This window comes from Panthera tigris, chromosome X, assembly GCF_018350195.1.
Source record: "Panthera tigris isolate Pti1 chromosome X, P.tigris_Pti1_mat1.1, whole genome shotgun sequence".
Classification (NCBI taxonomy): domain Eukaryota; kingdom Metazoa; phylum Chordata; class Mammalia; order Carnivora; family Felidae; genus Panthera; species Panthera tigris.
Genome location: NC_056677.1, coordinates 111691379 through 111710374, shown reverse-complemented (window position 1 = coordinate 111710374; position 18996 = coordinate 111691379). Strand labels below are relative to the sequence as shown.

The 18996-nt window shown below is 46.0% G+C and overlaps 1 protein-coding gene and 1 pseudogene across 1 annotated transcript; one reads left to right on the top strand and one right to left on the bottom strand.

Annotated features, from left to right (window-relative positions):
* Positions 1-645: 645 nt before the first annotated feature.
* Positions 646-1507, bottom strand: LOC122235298 (annotated as a pseudogene).
* A 6752-nt stretch (positions 1508-8259) lies between these two features.
* Positions 8260-17015, top strand: LOC122235415 (integrator complex subunit 6-like). The gene is made up of 5 exons (XM_042974763.1): positions 8260-8398; positions 13829-14009; positions 15729-15857; positions 16265-16358; positions 16716-17015. Exons 2-5 carry the CDS (start codon positions 13832-13834, stop codon positions 16813-16815), a joined length of 501 nt encoding a protein of 166 aa, XP_042830697.1. The 5' UTR covers positions 8260-8398; positions 13829-13831; the 3' UTR covers positions 16816-17015.
* Positions 17016-18996: the final 1981 nt, after the last annotated feature.

The window sequence follows — 18996 nt, the reverse complement described above, 5'->3', positions numbered from 1 at the left end:
ACCTTTAGCAGCTATGAGCTGAACTTTAAAATACCACCCCTGGAGCACCTGGGTGGCCATGATCTCGGGGTTCTTGAGTTCGGGCCCTGTGTCCGGCTCTGCACAGAGAATGTGGGGCCTGCTTGGGATTCTCTCCCTGTCTCCCTCTCTCTCTCTGCCTCTCCCCTTGTGTTCTCTCTCTCTCTCTCTCTCTCAAAATCAATAAATAAACTTTAAAAAGAAAATAAAAAATAAAATGCCACTCCCAAAATGAAAACCCAAGTTTTAAATCTTTTTTTTTTAAAGTTTACTTATTTATTTTTGAGAGAGAGAGAGAGAGAGAGAACGAACATGGGCAGGGAAGGAGCAAAGAGAGAGGGAGAGAATCCCAAGCGGGCTCCACGCTGTCAGCGCACAGCAGCCTAAGGCGGGGGCTCAATCTCAGGAACCGTGAGATCATGACCTGAGCTGAAACCAAGAGTCAGATGCTTAACCAACTGAGCCACCCAGGCGCCCCCTAAGTTTTAAATCTTAATCAGCTGTAACTGGAAACGTTTACTACATTTGGACACCTTTTATAAGATTTCTTCTTTTTTGTATTAAAGCAGAATCTGGTTCCCAGGCCCTCTCATTCGATTATGTATCCTGATTGGGCCAATATCTGAACTAGAAGACTGTCACTTTTGCTTCTGTAATTGTGACTTTTCTCTGGGGTCTTCTATAGCTTTCACAGAGTTCATAGTCCCTAATACCCCCCCACCCCTGTTTCCCGGGTGGGGAAATGGCAGCCATAATAAACTTCTCACTGATAGAGTTTCTGGAAACATGTACTGTTTGTTATTATTTAAGAGGGGCTCGATGCGGGAATTCTGGGTGGTTGGACTACAGGTTTTCTTGTGGTGCGTACCAGTTTCCAGCGTGAAAAATGCTGGGCACTTGAGGAACCGCACTTTCCAGAATGCTGGAAGCCAGGGTACTGTCACATATGGAAGAATCCAGTCCCCGCGACAACCACCATCAGAACAGAAAGTGTCTGCATTGTCGCCGCTTCTGATACGCATCCCGGGCAAGGCCCGCCCGCGGTGTAGTCTGCGGGGTGCCAAGTTTTCGTCCCCACCTTGTGGGCAGTGCCACAGAAACTGCGCCCGGCAGTCTATCTAGGTCCCCTCTAACTTTCCCATCTTTTCGAAGACACGGTAAAAGCCTGGGGGCTAGGCAGTGATCCCCATCCAGCAGAAGCGTGAAGTCGGGCAGCGTCCTGAGGGTTTTTTTTGACATTTTCCCTTACAAAACGCAGCCCCTCCCCCCACCGATGTTTGGCCTGGGAGAACTTGGCTTCTCCCCAGTGGCCGAAGGAGTCGGGGTACTCGGCGTTAACGCACCCCACCCGCAAAGCTGCATTCTTCTCTTGGTCCCTGGGACGGTCCCTGGGGTCACTGTCAACACTGCCAACGGACACCTGCGGAAACGGACGAAATGCACACGCCCAGCCATCGCCAGAACCCCGCGGCTGCCCTCGCTGACTCATCCCGGCCTGGGGAGGGGGGGAGGGGTAAGGGGGGTGGGGGTGGGGGGGGTGGTGTCCTGCTCCGAAGGCCTTCAGCTCGCTGGCGACCCTGGGGCTCCGCGCGTCCCCGCCCCCGCGCCACCGTCCCCGCGGCTGCAGGCGACCCCGCCCCCACGGCTGCACGGCTGCAGGCGCCCCCGCCACTAGGAGGCGCCCTCGGAGTCCCCGGGTCCTCTGCAGGGAGCCGCACGCGACCGGGAAGCCGCCCAGCCCGCCGCCGCCCTACCGCACCCCAGCTCCGCGACCGGGGCCTCCAGCGTCCCCGCGTCCTGGTCCTCGCTGCTCCCAGCAGCCCCGCAGCCTCCTCCCACCCCGGCGGTGACCTTCTGTGATGGGCTTCTGCAGCTGGCCTAACCTCCCTGTTTCCACTGTCCGGGAGCTGTCGCGTCCCGTGGATGGGCCTGACGCACGCAGGTGGGTCCATTGAAGGCAGGCCGATTTCTTGATTGGGGAGCAGAAGAGGAAGCCAGGAAGGATTGGCCACCCTTTGCCGCTTGGAAGATGTTGGGGTCCACGTGAGAAGGGGTGCGGAGGAAAGCAGGAGCTGACAGCGGCTCCTGGATGACACTCAGCAAGGCAATGGGGACCTCATCTTTACAGTCTTACACACGCCAATAGATCCCCAAACCTTCTCCGTCACCAGGGAGCTGGACATCAAAACCACAATGAGATACCACTTGACACGCACGGGGATAGCTGCTAACAGGTGTTTAACAAGGGTGAAGACATTGGGACCTTCCCACGTTGCCGGTGGGAATGCAAAATGATGCGCATCTGCCCAGAACAGCCTGGCAACTCATCACAACACTAAACATAAAGGTATCAAGTGACCCGGCAATTTCACTGCTGGCATGCAAGAGAAATAGAAGCTCGTGTCCACGCAAAAACTTGTACACGAGCGAGATCCAAGCATATACCAATTCTGCCTCCTTACCCCTCCCTCTAGAACCATTCTCCTACATTTACCCCAGGCTACCCTATACGTATTGGAAAAATCACGCTGTTCTTTTTGGTGAATGTCACATCTCCCCGTGGGTCTCATTGTGTAACCCGCTCTTCTGGCCGGCGGGCACTCGTGTCTAGTCATAGGTTAAGAAGCCGTGAGAGGTGGTGGTAGGAGGGGAATCAGCAGGGCCCTGCCAGAGGACCATCTCAGGTGAGACCCTTACAGGTTCTTCAGGCAAAGGGGAAATAGCCCTTCTCAGGCAGGAGTGGAAGGCCTGCTTTTTCCTGGCAGAGATACTTCCGGAAATTCAGAGGCTCAGGGACCCGCACTCATTGGCATGCACCCGTATATCCCTATTCCAATTTCCGATATCCCATTTTCCCCTAACATTAGCAGAAGAGACCCCGTGAAGTTGTAAATTCAGTTTGTGTTGTAATTCAGCCCCTCAAAGATTAAACTTTGGATCTGGATTCCCCAAATCTGGCGCCTGTGGCTATACCAGGTACTGGTTTCTTTCAGGCCTGTCACAGGACTTTTCAGGTCCTTCATTTGGACGTTGGTCTGAGACTGTAAGGTTCTGAGCTCAGCATTTTCTTTCCTCGAGTTCTGAGGCTCCTTTAGAAATGACAAATCTACTCCATAATACTCTTTATCTTTTGTCTTCATAATACTCCTTATTTTGATGAAAATATTCTAACATATCATACACTTAGTCACCCGGAGACTCGTCTTTTATAGGCACTTGATTATAGGTATGAAAAGTTGAAAATTTGTGTAACGCTTTTGCCACTTCCTGCTGCAGACTAACAGTGCCCACTTTACCACTGGAAACAGGGTCATTAAAGCCTTCCAATCTAATTAAGGATGTATTCCAGAAAACACAGTGCAAATTCAGAGAACACACTGTCAAGATTCGGTTCCTTTGGAACCACTCTCGGGACCACAACCTGTATCAGTCAACCTTCGACCCGAAAAGCAGAACTAATGGGAGCTTTTAAAGGGTGTATGTATATTACATAGACAAGTATATATACAATGAATGTAGTTGTTATGCGGAGTTGGTTCCAGCAGTCCCTTAAGGCTACTGTCTCCAGGTATGATCTTGGAGCAAGTCAGGCAGGCAGGAAGGGAAGACCACGTGCAGGTTGACTGGCACCTTCTATGCTTTTAAAGCACCAAAAGAGGGAGATGTTGGTCGAAGGGTACGGTTGTGGTTGTGTAGGACGAAGAAGCCTAGAGATCTAATGTGCAGCATGGTGACTCTAGTTAATTCTGTATTGAATCCTGGCAATTTGCTGAGAGAGTAGATTTCTGGTGCTCTCACCACATGCGCGCGCGCACACACACACACACACACACACGGTAACTGTGTGAGGAGATGTTAATTAGCTTGACTGTAATAATCATTTCACCGTGTATATATGTATCACACACTGTGTTGTAAAACGTAAACATGTACAATTTTTTATTTAAAAAATCAGAATAAAACATAATTTTAAGATACACTAAAAGACAAGCAAAATATGAATTTTTCTTTTCATGTTTATACCAAAGGTTATATTTAGCAGTGTTACGCTCTTATTGATTTGCAGATATTTTGTGTAGCAAAAGACTGACTTTGCATGTATAAAAAGAATACATTTTATTGATTTTTCGCAAGTTCATTGATGCTGGAGAGATTTCTAGTTATGTCTCTCTCAGGATTTGTCATTCCTTCATAGAAAAATAAATTCTACTATTTTCTTTTAAAAATTTAAGATGAGCTCATAAGAATTTGGACTTCAAAACATCCCTCATTGTCATCAATGGTATTTGTTCATTTTTGGTTCCAAAATGGTGAACTCAGGGGCGCCTGGGTGGCTCAGTCGGTTAAGTGACTCTTGATATTGGCTCAGGTCAGGATCTCACAGTCGTGAGATTGAGCCCCGCGTCTGGCTCTGCACTGACAGTGCGGACCCTGCTTTGGATTCTGTCTCTCCCTCCCTCTGCCCCTCCCCTGCTCACCCGTATGTGCTCTCTCTCTCTCTCTCTCTCTCAATAAATAAATAACCTTTAAAAAATGTTGAAGTTAACAGCTGGGTAATTTTAAAAGGTGGATTTCAAAATAGGCCAATGTTGAAGATATCAGCACAGAGATTGCAGTCTTCACAAGTCTAGAAGATGGTGGTATAATGGGATTAGTAAGGGTTTGGACATCTCCCTCGCTTAGCATTCAGCCAGCTGCAGAAGAAGTCAGGGGGATAGATGAATGGATAGATGGATAGATGGATGGATGGATAGATAGATGATAGATAGATAGATAGATTTGTTAAAGAAAATGGCCTTACACAACTGTGGAAGGCAGTTAAGCAGGCTCTATAAGGTTGTTGTCATCTCAACTAAGGGTAAGGAGGTAGCAAACAGGCTGGAACTCACAAACGTGATCTGGGGCGCTATGAGGACAGACTGAAGTGCATACTCATCCTTGTTGCCTCTGACCTTGGTGATGATGGTGACCCATAGAAGCCAAGAGGGCCCTTTGCATGCAGCTAAACACACACACCTGGCCCAGAAGATAGAGCCGCCGAAGGAGGATCCAGGGGAAAAGAGAGAAATTGCAGGGCCAGCTGCTACTTCACCCCAGTGAAGTGAATCAGCCAATCAGCAACAACGCGTGTGAGCTACAAAATGGCTGCTGCTTCCGCTCACACACCACCCCCTATCTTCACAGAAGCTGCCCGTGGCACATGCTAACCAGATGCATACCAGAAAGGGTATTGTGGGTGACGTGATTTGGCCTGGCCAAGTTGACACATTACAAGTGACACAAGTTGACACATTACAAGTGACTTTCTCCGTGACACTGAGAAAATCCTAAGCCTTCTCTAAAAGAGGGCACTAAGTCTTATATTTTCTCGCCTTGCTTATTCTTCTGCTACCTGATTCACATCCCAACTTAACATCCTGTACCTTAAATGCTGAAAAAAAGTTAATAACACACCTTGTGTTGCAAGACAAAGGGAAGGAAGGGTGTCAAAACCAAAATTATTTGGTTAATAAATATGTGGATAAATTCATATGAAAAGAAAGAAGTAAATACTCATTATTAAAGTCCTTTTTTCTGCATTTGATTACATCATTACTTCTTCCACTCTCCATTCCACATCCTCTTACCTGGTGACTGGTGATACTCCTTTTCCTGATGGGGGGTCGACCCTAACTTTGTCTCCTGAGGTTCATGGTCCTTAGTCCTGAATAAATGAGCTTGGTGTAGTTTGCATTGACCATAGTAAAGGGACACGGGAGTATGGAGAGGTGACCCCCACACGATCACCTGCACTGCAGACCATACTTCTTACTCTACTAATGACTAAGGGTCCCTGAGTCAACCAAAGCCCAGACTTCACTAAAGGTCCAAAGACTCATGTATGAAGGGGAAGCTTCTTAGGGAAGGACCCTTCTACAGAAATTTCTATTGTTGGAAGGACCCTTGTAAAAAAAAGTTTCTACTGTTAATCTTTCTCCCATTCATACCCAAAGGGGCCTGCAACCCTTTACCAGTGTGACTGTGCACTGGGGACAAGAAATTATCAGATTTATCCAAGATCACAGGACCCCAGCCCTGAAGTGGCACTAATATCCTTGACATATTAAATGTCATTCTGGTCCTTTTGAACAACATTTGGCTTACCACTGGGACTTAGCAGGAACGAATGCTTGACCAGGGGACACCGAGTTCCCAGGTCACCTGAGCTGCCCGTCCTAACCTGGGTGACCCACCAGTCACAGCAGTGAGTGTGCAGAGAAGCACCCCTTTTCCAATGCAAGTGGCTGTACAAGATCAACTCAAGCAGGTCCTGAAGCCACAAGGGCTTTTCACGAGGAAGTGGGCCCAAAACCCATGGCTCTGACTCCTGCTACCTTAACATCTTTCTCTTGGAAAGAAGAGAAGAATTTGAAGATGTTCCCCGTGACCTTTGCCCTCTGGTGTTCTCCCATCGTCATATTGGTGTCCTCCCATCTGACCTTTAGAGTGGGATTCATGGGAGTGCCAGAGCTCCCCTCCTGAGCCTTTTCTGCAGTTTCCTCCAGCTGGTAGCATTGCAGGCAGCCGAGGTAGTTAGCAAGCTCCAGAAGAATCTGATGTGTCATTGCTCACTTGGAGATGGACAGAGCCCCTGAAAAGGGCCTGACAGTGGCCTCTAGAGGTGACACTGAGCCCTAGCTAACAGCCCGTGAGAAATGCAGGACCGGTCTCACAGGACAAAGGACTTGACTTCGGCCAACAATCCCAGTGAATTTGGAAGCTCATTCCATCCCGGATCTTCCAGATGAGAACCCAGCGCAGCTAAAATATTGACTTCGGCCTTTCAAGCCCCAAAGGAGAGAACCAAGTCAAAACTATCCAGACTTCAAGCTACAGAACTGTGGGAGAAGAAATAACAAAGACTGTTTCAATCCACCAAGTTTGGTATACCTTTTGAAGTCACTAAACTGGGGGCAAATTGTGACACAAAATAAAAAAACGAATACCCTCTCCGAATGGGGATTCACATATGCCCATGTGGATTTCACGAAAACCAGTTGGCTAGAGAAGCAATGCATGAGGCCTGGATTGGGGAGTTCTTCCTAACAGGCAGGCACTGCCGATTCTAGTTTCTTCCAAAACAAGAAGAGAAACAGTGTAAGTAATTTACAACCGGATACACTGGATTTAGACTTTGTTCAAAATGTAACATACACGAAGAGGCGCGGGGGTTAGTGGAATGAGATCCTGTGAAAATCCACTCCAGCATAAAAGCAATACGAACACAGGCATCGTATCTAAATGAACTGGCTCACAACTGTGCAAAGTAACCCAAGGCTTGCCAGGCCAGAAGAGCGTTTACTCCCGAAACCTGGCTACATCCCAGTAGGAACAGCGAGCCTTGGGCTGTGGTAACAGCACTATTCCCACCGCCCCCTCCCCAGCTCCACGGTGGCCTTGAAACCCATGACCTCACATCCAGGGTAGCTCTGAACGCCAGCAAGCTGTCCGCCACTAGAGGAGACGGAACTGATTGCAGTTCCCCAGCAATCTCTGTTCCTAGACAATTGTCACTGTTTGACATGCCTGGTAGTCACCCTGAAAAGCACCACTTCTGGGGCTTATCTGTAATTGAACAGTCGGAGACCCCCTGTGTGCACAGCGTATTTACTACCTGAAGGTGCAAGGTAGGAATTCCTGTAGGGAGTGTTGAATAGAAGGGATGATGGTGGGCAGTCTCATCTTGCTTTGATTTTACTTGGAACTCTTCTAATGTTTTTCCCCCAGGGAGAATGTGCAATGTCAATTTCTGCTAGACACCTGTCTTAACAAATGCTTTTAATTTTTCCTCATGAATATGTGTTCATTTTTATCATAAGCATTCCACCTTTCCTGTGAATATAGTATGCTGGATTTTTATTTTTTCCGTCTCAGCTTCCTACTCACCCTTTTTTCCTGAAATGTGAAAAATAATTCTGGTTCCTTTAAAAGTTTTCCTGTGGCGTCAGTGACCGAGGTCTGTCTGTAGGGGGCGCCTGACACATGCTAGCGGGGGCGTGGGGGGTGGAAAGACGTGCTTCGTGGCGCTGGGGGACTGGCACAGCAGGCTCCTGGGGGCCCGAGGCTTCTCCAGCACCGGGCTCTGCGCCGAGGAGTTGCAGGCCCGCTGCCCTGCAGCGCGCCTGCAGCATCCGGGGTCTGCAGCTTGGCTTACACCCCCCGGGAAAGTAATAATGTATCAGTCCTCTGGCCACACACGTGCCTGTGCACACCACTCCCAGAACCCTTAGAGGGCGCATTTCCAGCAACTCCCAGAGGGCACGTTTCTAGAAAGTTCCACGTGAGAGGCACCACAGCCTCACTGCCATTGTGCGGGTTGCTGCCAGGCTCCGGGAACAAGGTCAGGATCTTCACACTCGGAGCGCGGATTCTTTTCCCTGCGAGCTCTCCCTGAACTCGGGGGGCGTGTCTCCCTTAGGTGCGGTATCTTGCTGGGTGATCTGCCTCAGCTCCGTGGAAACAGCTCCTCGGCTTCTGGCCTCAGCCCGGGGGTGGGCCAGTTTGGTGCTCGGAGAGACAGAGTGCCGCGAGGGGCGTTCCTCGTGGAACCGTCTCGGTGCTGGGGAGGGGACTCTCGTCCGGGGGCTTATCTCAGTCGTGAGCGGGGCCGGGGGTGTTTCCTGGCAGTCCGCCCGAGCCGTGCGAGGGCAGCGTTTCCTCGGCGCGTTGCCTCAGCCCCTAGGTTCCTGCCCACGAGGGCCACTGCCTCAGCCTGTGGGAGCCTCTCCTCGGGGCTTGGCTCAGCCTGAGGGGGCACTTTTCCCTGGGTGCTCTGTCGCAGCCACGATGGCGGTGGGCTTTGCTCGCGTCGGGCGGGTCCCCGGGCGGGGTGGGGGGGGGGACGCTTAGTCCTGGGGAGGCTTTCATGGGTGCCGCGTCACAGCCAGTGCGGGTGCTGTTCCTCGGGTGTTTAAGACTGGAGTGAAAGTCGCCCTCGGGGGCTCTGTGTGAGCCGTCGGGGAGACAGCTTGACGTTGGGTCCTTTCTCAGCGCTGGCGGCTTGGGCTCTTTCTTGGTGCTCCCTCTGCTGCCATCTGGGGAGCTGAGACTGTCGTTGGAAAGGTCCGTCTGTGCACAGAAGGGGGACTCCGCCTTGAGTGCTCCGCCTCAGCCCTGGCCGAGGAGGTGTCCCTTCTGCAGTGGGGGGACTAGGCCCCGGCTGCCGTCTCAGCCGTGGCTGCGGAGCCGTGTGGGGCTCTGTCTCAGCCTTTGGGGGGAGGTCTTCGTTGGGTGCGCGAAGGCACTTTGGGGGGGTGCTGTTCCTTGGATGCTGTGTCTCAGTTGTGGGGTGAGGTACTTTTCTTTGATTTATTATTTTTTTCTTTTAGCTATGACATTTTATTCTGATTTAAAAAATAAAACTTGTTCCTATTGGGGAAAAGATGAAATGTTATAAATACAAAGAGAAAACAGTAAAGCATGAACATATTTTTTATCTTCCCTTTCAGCAGTTTTTTTTATGTGCAGATACGTTTTAACCCAAATCGAGATCATGCTGCATATCTCAGAACCTGTTGTGTCCTGTAAGTTTATATCATCAGCAGTTTCTCTAGTTGGTCAATGTTAGTGTCAAACCTGTGCTTTAATGGTTGCAAAGTACTTGTAGCAATATAAAGATATTTCACCGCTTCTGTAGTGTTAAGCTTTCAGTATATGTGTAATTTTCCACTTTTTAAATTTCATTTATAATATAATACTTATAGACAATATTTTATAAAATTCACATCTATAAATTAGCAGAAACAGTATTGCAGGGGACGAAGTCATGAAACATTAACCTTCAAAAAAATGGCAGCAGTTAGGAAACTTTACAAGAAGGCACATTTTCTTGTCACTTTGGCCATAATTACTCCTGTTAGTACTTAATTTTAACATTTATATGGAATGTAGTGTTTTCTTGACTTACTTTTAACTTTTTTCTTTATTTTTTTGTATTTTTATTTCATTTCAAACATTTTGAACAGGCACAGGTTCATTCTAGCAAAAAAAAGAATTATTTTTTTATTTTTATTTAAAAAATGTTTATTTTTGAGAGAGATGGAGAGCGAGTGGGGGAGGGGCAGAGAGTGAGGGAGATAGAAAATCTCAAGCAGGCTCTGCACTGTCAGCACAGAACCCGACGTGGGGCTCGAACTCACAAACTGACATCATGACCTGAGCCGAGATCAAGAGTTGGACACTTAACCAACTGAGCCACGCAGGTGCCCCGAAAACAAAAACTTTTTGTTTTATTTATTTATTATTCTTTTTTAAACAAACACTGTTTAAAAAGAATACTGAGAGGGGGCGCCTGGATGGCTCGGTTGTTTATGCGTCTGACTCTTGATTTCAGCTCAGGTCACAATCTCACAGTTCATCAGTTCTAGCCCCACATCAGGCTCCACACTTATTGGGATTCTCTCTGTCTCTGTCTCTCTCTGACTCTCCTGTGTCTCTCTCTGACTCTCCTGTGCACTCTCTCTCATAATAAATAAATAAACTTCAAAAAATAATTAAAAAAAGAATACAGGGTAGCTTTCAACAAACTAGGGGGAAAGTATGTACAATGAATATGAAAGATATGGGGCATATGGTCTTAATGTATAAAAACCTAACAGAGAAGAACAAATGTAATAGTTGGGGAAGTTAAGGCATTTAAAGAAAAAGCAGTTCACTAAAGAAGAAGCAACAATCACCAACGGGTGTATGGGGACATGTTTTTATTCACTAGCAAAGCTGATGTCCGTTGTTTTTGTCTATTGTGTCCTTTTGGGGAACCACGCATCCTCTCCCTCACAGGGTCGTACCAGAACTGTGCCCCTCCTAACACAAACTAGGGCAGCCCACACTCTTTGCAGACAAAAGTCAAGGCTGAGTTGTTCAAACAGCAACATCTTAAAAAAACTCTTCATCAGTTCATGCTTCCTGTATCTCCAGAATTACCCTGTTTCAACTGACACCAGGTTGCTCAGTTGTATTTTCCTTGATTTATCTCAGCCTTGAAAGTTCTATCTAACCTTTCAACTATGGCCTTGGGAATCTGGGTGGGAGTCTGGGTCCAGCAATGGATGAGAGTTCTAGATGCACCGCGTTATAAACACTCTAGAGACATTTGGGAATCTAGGCCACTCTGGGGGCTGTACAGGGACCTCTCATGATGTTTAAACTGCATTTCTCTGCTGATTAATGAAGTTGAACACCTTTTACATATGGATTGACCATTTGGGTATGTCTCTATTAAGTGCCTCTTTGGGTCATTTGCTTATATTTTACTGGGATGTTTGTAAACTTTTTAAGTTTATTTATTTATTTTGAGAGAGAGGGAGAGACAGAATCCCAAGCAGGCTCCACGCTATCAGTGAGGATCCCAATGTGGGGCTTGAACTCACAAACCATGATATCATGACCTGAGCTGAGATCAAGAGTCGAACGCTTAACTGACTGAGCCACCAGGGGCACCTGGAATGTTTGTAAGTTTTAAACTGATATAGTTCTATGTAGATACATTCTGGATTCCAGCAATTTTTGGACAGAGAAGTGTATATATATACCTCCAGTTATACATACATGTTTATATATTTAAATACACAAAATTTACATATTATTTATATTTACTATATATTTATACATTATAAATCTATATGAATATATGAATATTTTATATATAAATGTTTGTCCAACTATGTATATATACAATTTTGAGTCTCTCCTACCAATCTGTTTTGCTTTTACTCTCTCTTAAAAGCATCTTTTTGATGAACAGAAGTTTTAAATTTAATTCTATCCAATTAAACAATCTATTACTTTTAGTCAGTGCTTCTTTTCTCTTTGTTAAAAAAATCTCTGCTTACCCTAAAGCCATGAAGATAATATCCTAAGTTTTCTACTAGATCTCCTATTCATCTCTAATAAAGTTTTATGGAATGAAATGGGGTAAGAATAAAGGTTCATTTTCTCCCCCTGTACCTATCATGTGGATTTATCAAAGACAGTATCCTTTCCACAATGATTTGAAGGGACTCTTGTGTGATGAATCTAGCTGTTTTGTATTTCCAGGTTTGTTTCTAGGTCCTCTGCCCTTCCACTGGTGTGTTTGCCCAAACTTACTTCATGACCACACTTTTTTTTTTTTTTTAATATTTATCTTTGAGAGAGAGAGAAAAAGAACGAGCAGGGGAGGGGCAGAGAGAAGGGGACAGAGGATCCAAAACAGGCTCCCTGCTGACAGCAGAGAGCCCGATGCAGGGCTCAAACCCATGAACTGGGAGATCATGACCTGAGCCGAAGTTGGATGCTTAACCGACTGAGCCATCCAGGCACCCTGACCACACTGTTTTAATGACAGTATTTTTATAGTGAATCTTCATATCCGGTAGGGTGTGTCTTCCAACTTTGTTCTTTTTCCTCAAGACTGTCTTGTGTATTCTGAGCCCTTAGGTATCCATAGACTTTTTACTATCTGCTTGTTAATTTTCAAAAAAAAAAAAAAAAACCCACTAACATGGTGGGATTTTAAGCAGGATTGGTAGAGATCACCTGGGGGAGATTTGATCATAATGAGTCTTACCAACAAGAATTTCAATCTATGCAAAAAGTATTTCTCCTCATTTCCTGGAGTCTTTAATTTCTCAGTGATGTTTTGTTCTTTTCATGTCATGCTTTAGCACATCTCTCATTAGGTTCAGATATTTGATGTATTTGATACTATTTTCAATGGCATTTAAAATTTTCTTTTCTGATTATTTGTTGCAGAAATAGAAAAAGTGGTTTTTATTATATCTTATAACTTGACTAAATTCACTTATTAACTCTAATGATTTGTATTCTTTTGCATATTCTATATAGAGAACAATTTCATCTGTGAATAATGACAGTTTTACTTCTTCCTTTCCAAACTTTATAACTATTATGTTTTCCGGGTGCTACTGCACTTTTTAGGACCTTCCGGAAATTATTGAGTGGACAGTGGACATCCTTGCCTTTCTTCCAAACTCGGGGAAAAACTGTTTTGATATTTCACTATTAAGTATGACATTTATTATAGTTTTCTCTTGTACATGTGCTTTATGAGATTAAGGAAGTCACCCTGTATTCTAAGTTGCTAATTGTTTTTGTCATGAATAGGTGTTGAAATTTAATCCATTTATATAACTTATATGCTTTTTCCTTTTTTTGTTTGCTTGTTAATGCGACACATCACATTGATTTTCAAATTTCAAAACAATATTGCCTTTCTGCAATAACCCCCCCTCCTAAGACAAGACATGCATCCTTCAGGATACTATTATATTTTATTTGCTAAACTTTTGCTTAGGATTTTTGTGTCTAAGTTCAGGAGAGATCTTGGCCTGTAGGTTTTCCTTTCCTTCCATTGTCTTGTCAGCTGTTGTGAACAGGTTTGTAGTGGCCTCCTAAAAAGAGAACAGAGAAGAGGAACTATTTCCCCTAACAGGTTGACACAGATTGGTTTGTGCTTCTTCAAAGAGGTAATCATGTTTTTATCCACGTTTGGCTGATGACAGTTGTTCATTCCCTAAGCACTGTGATTATGATTATAACATGTTTGACTTTGTATAGTCTTCTATGTTAGCTTCCTCCGTTTGCCCCCTAGACTGGATGGAAGTGAGGCTGGGTTTCTTGAGAACAGGGTGTTTGTGAGGGCCTGGTAAACCTTGGCCTCCGAGAAAACTCACAATGATGCAGATGCATGTTGTATACACGTATGTACAAGGCGGTTTTACAATGGTTGCATTTTTGTCGTTGATGGACTGTGTTTCTTGATATTTCTCAGGAAATGATGACAGATAAAGCAGAGGAGTCTACTGTTGGGCCCGAGAAGCAAATGAAATGTCATGGAGAACCCATGACTTCTCCTCTGTGTAAGAGTAGGCTGACCAGGGGGCTGCTGTCAGTGATGCCGGAAGGAGAGGGAGCATTCCAGGCCAGGGGCTCAGCCGTGTCTTTGGAAGATGGTGAGGATGCCTGTGCCCCCCTCCCCTTCCTGACCTGCCCCAGTGCAGCCTGGCCTCTGGCTCCTCCCTGCCAGGGAGCAGTTCACTCAAGGTCACCGGCTTTGGGTGACGCTGCCCTTAATTTCTCGGCCACACTGGGCACAGGTGTTCCCACTCTCCTACTTGGAAACCTTCCCGGATTCCCAAGCTCCCCACTCTACTGGTTTCCTTCTCTTTTTTGGTGACCGCTTTCCTTCTTTTTCTTAAAAACTGTTAATGTTTATTTTTCAGAGAGAGAGACAGATTGTGAGCAGGGGAGGGCAGAGAGAGAGAGGGACACACAGAATCCAAACTAGGTTCCAGACTCTGACCTGTCTGCACAGACCCCAATGGGGGGCTTGAACCCACAAACCATGAGATCATGACCTGAGCCAAAGTCGGACGCTTAACCGACTGAGCCACGCAGGTGCCCTGGTAACCCCTTTTCATTCTTGTCTTCTGCTTTTCCTTTATTTTTCTCCCTATAAATATTGTAAAAATTCCTGAATCCAACAATTTCTGTCTGTGCTCCTAATTCTCTCTGACATGATCTTTCACCAAGATATTACAGTAGCTTCTTATATGATCTATCATTCTTTTTAAAAAGTTTATGTATTTATTTTTAGGAGAGAGAGAGAGAAGGGAAGAGGCAGAGAGAGAGGGAGAGAAAGAATCCCAAGCAGGCTCCATGCTGTCAGCACAGAGCCCTACGCAGGGCTTGATCCCATGAACCATGAGACCATGACCTGAGCCGAAACCTAGAGTTGGACACTTAAACCAACTGAACCACCCAGGCGCCCCTGATCTATCATTGTAGCTCTGATCTGACTCATACTGTCTACCTCTGCAGCCCGACTGACCATGTGCACACAAAATCCGACCCTGCCACGTCCATCCCGAAACCCGCCACCAACTCCCCCGAGCACTCAGAACAGAATCAGAGCTCCCGACGCTGGTCTACACGCTCTGCAGGACCCGGGCCTTCCCTCCTCTCCTGCACGCGTCCTCTGGGTGTCCTCCTTGTTCTCTCTGCCTCTGTCCTTTGCTCCATGGTCCCGGCTCGTCCCCTCCTAGGGGCCCTGCACTGGCCCTCACGGCAGCCAGAAGTCCTCCTCACGTGCACAGGCCGCCCTGTCTCCTGTTCCAGACTCTGCCCAGGGGTCACCTCCTCAGAGGACCCTGCCCGACCCTGGGGTCACGGAGACTCCCCTTCCTGCTCTCTGTCACATCCCTGATGTCTTCCTTCCCAACGCACATTCACACTGTGTTGTTTCCTTTGTCCGTTTTACGTGTATTACCTGACTTCCCCATGAGAATATGTCAGGTCTGAGATTTTCCTCTGGCCTATATTTCTGCTATGAAATACAAAATTTAAGAAACCGTGGAGTACATGAATGTCTCTGTGGGGTTGTTCAAACACCCCTGTACCTGACTGCAGCTCAATCTCTAAATTTAGCTTCTACACGCTCCTGTCAGTCACAATATCCATGGGGAGGTGAGGGAAAGTGGTCGATCCACACTGATGGCTTCTTGTCCAACTCCGTTCCCCCAGAGCCTATGAATGTGGCAGGAGATGGTATTCCACGCCAACCAGTTGGATTCTGTCTCATGACTTAACCCGTCTCAGCAAAGGTGGGCTGAGTCACAAACCTGGTAGCAATTCACTGGCGGGACGAATCATTCCCAGCTGTCTCTCTACAGATGACCCCAAGGTCACCAGGAAGTCTGTGCTGTTTGGAATGATGCCGGATAAGTTGTCACTCAATCCAGAGGCGATGAATAGTGATGTAAAACATCAAATCATGAAAGAAATTAGACAGTTTGGACGAAGTAAGTAGTGTCAGAACTTGTATCCAGACAAACAAACAAAAACCCATGGGAAGCCCCTCTCATTTCACGACTTGGAATAAATCCGGCTTGCCTCTTGAGGTTGATCTGTTTCCAGAATGGGGTTTTCCCATAATTTAAGATAGCTCATTTTTATTCTAACTGAAATGTCCCAGTAGACTTCTTTTTTTGTTCTTTTTCAGTTCTTAGTTGGTTATTGTTTACCACAATTCCATAGGTAGGTATGTTCAGGTGTCCGGATGTAGGCATGTAAAGCTTGTTACACGTACTATGTAACATTCTAGCCCTTGAATGACTACTGGGGCAGCAGATACACCAAGATTGAGTTCTACCTTCTCTTTGTATTTTAGACATATTGACGGGATTTTTTTTTTTCTAAATGTCTTCAGAATATGAAAAAATCTTCAAATTGCTTGAAGGAATTCAAGGACCTCCAAAAGTGAGGAGACAGTTTGTTGAATTTGCCATCAAGGAAGCAGCAAGGTGGGTATAGAGAGAAACTCCAGTACGTCTCACATTGGGGCCCAGTGCAGTGTTGGGGGAGGGGTGGGGATGGGACTGCCTGGCGTTTCTCAAACCCTGGTCCTCACTCAGAATTCGTGCTGTCTCTGCAGCTATTTAGATCTATATTATCTAAGTCTCACTCATTCTTCTAAGCTCCAGGAGACTTCTGTTCACACAGAGTTTTAGGTGGGCATTGACCCTGAATGACACTCTTTGTATTTGCTGGATTTTCCCTACCACCAGGGTCCATTTTCTATTCCCATGTAGATTGAACCACATCATAGGGGTTTTTTTGGGGGGTGTCTTTTGGTTAATGACGTGTCTCTTCATTTTCAGATTTAAAAGACGAGACTTAATTAAGCACCTTGAGAAGATACTCGACAAAATAGAATCTGACAAATTTCTCAGCAAAGATAAGCATAGCCCAAACATATAATCCTGTTATCTCAACAATCGAAAAATAAGAACCAGATTGCTGTCTTCTAGAACGGAATGGGATATTGCTGAAGCCTCCTAGCATGTGTTAGTTAAGAGAATTGCCTTCCAGAGGCTAAGAAAAAGTTGTTGTAAGTTTTAAAAATTTTATTAATTGTTGTTAATAAAAGCTGGGCTTTTGCCCTACGAGTTCATTTGAAAGGGTAACTTGTGTTTGTTTGTGTTGCCACCTGAGGTGGGAGTTACTATTAAGTCATCAGACTATGGAACAGTCCTAGTTTCTGCAGGTCACATGGTCATAACTGGTGTCTATTACAGTGTCTGCTCACTGTCCATTTCTTTGGAAATGTCCATTTCTTTGCCCTGAGACTGCACCTCACCTAGTCATGGTGCTTGGCCTGGGGGTCGGGTGACTTAATCCTTCTGTACTGAAGGATCTGGACCATTAGATGTCCTGCCTGATTTGGGTGGTTGTAACTTTCCACATACTCTAACCACAAAACATGGGCATATTAGGAAGTGTTCTAGACCTTCCCCACATCCTTATCCTTAGCCACAGCTTAGCAGGGAACTCCATATCCTTGATAGGTTCTACCACCTCGGCCAGTTCAGAAACCCCCTTTGTATCTGTTGACTGAGACAGATGAGCAATCCCAAGTAGTTAACTGGCAGTCTCAACTTCCATTTCAATGAGTCATTGCTGGGTCACCTGTTGATAAAATTTCCCCATTTGGAACAAAAACCTTTGGTCTGGCAGAGCTTCAAGATGTGGGGATGGGAAGCCAAATTTTGCTACTGGATACATCGTAGGAATAAGTGGGAGGAGGTCCCCACATTGCCGGTTCTTCACTGCCGAAGACACAAATGTGGTTATGGGAGAAACGCCATCACATACCAGACGCTAAGATAGAACATTGCCGCCTCCCAGATTCGCCTCAGTTCCAAAAGGAATTGACATCAAGCTGGAACTAACACTGAGACTCCAAGAGTCATTCCGTTATTTATTGAGCCAGCCAATTCAAGATGATAGTGAACATACGACCAGTGAAATCCATTAGCACGACCCCATTGCTGTACTTTATTTCCTGTAAAGTGATTTTCATTCTTAGACATGATACAGTGTAGAATACCATGATGGTGGATATGACATTTTTAAGTGTTTATTTTTGAGAGAGAGAGTGAGAGAGAAATGGAGAGAGTGAACATGCATGAGCAGGGGAGGGGCAGAGAGAGAGGGCAGAAGAGAGAGAGAGCGAGAGAGCACACGCGTGAGCAGGGGAGGGGCAGAGGGGAGGCATAAGATCCAAAGCAGGCTCCATGCTGATAGCAGCAAGGTGGAAGCAGGGCTCAAACTCACGAACCATGAGATCATGACCTGAGCTGAAGTCTGATGCTTAACTGACTGAGCCCCACCCTTGGATATGACATTTTTAAGACTACAAATGCTGGTTTTCTATGAGAACTCTGAGTGGGAAGAAAATCCATATCCAGAATAACTGAGTAAGAGCAAAGCACTGCTTCAGTTATGAAATCAGACCCAAGGAATCACCTTGTCACCTTGAAGCTGACCTACCACTCTCAGAAACAGTATCATATTGGCCGCTTATTGTTGGTGTGCTGCCAGCAGATTACACCGTCTGCAGTGGCTCTAGTGAGATGGGTCATGGTAAGTGGAAGTTAATTTTGTTGAGCACATGAGTAACCATCATAGCCACTGTGACCATCATGTTCCATTACCACTCTGAAGAAGGTGTAGGAGTGGTCCCGGGAACCTAGAGTGGCCTCAGCTAGGAGACAGCAAGGAGATAGGGCCCTCAGTCCTACATCCTTATTAAACTAGACCTGAATGAGCTTGGAAGCAATTTCTTTCTCCGAGTCTTTAATGAGCCCGCATGGTCAACGCCTTGACTTCAAATTTACGAGACCCTAAGCAGAGAAACCAATGGACCCTGCCTTGGCTGCTGACCTACAGAACTGTTTGCTAAAATACTTGCATTGTTTTGAGCTGTTAATTCGGGGTAACTTGTTATACAACAATAGAAAATCAATTTGATGGTGCATGGCTGTTGTGAAGTAATAACTGAAAATCGAGCACAATGTTATTTCTTTTCTAGTCCTCTGGTCACAGGGAACTCCCTGTGAAGCCATAGGTGTAAGAGCACAGAACTTTCTCTTTTTCTGG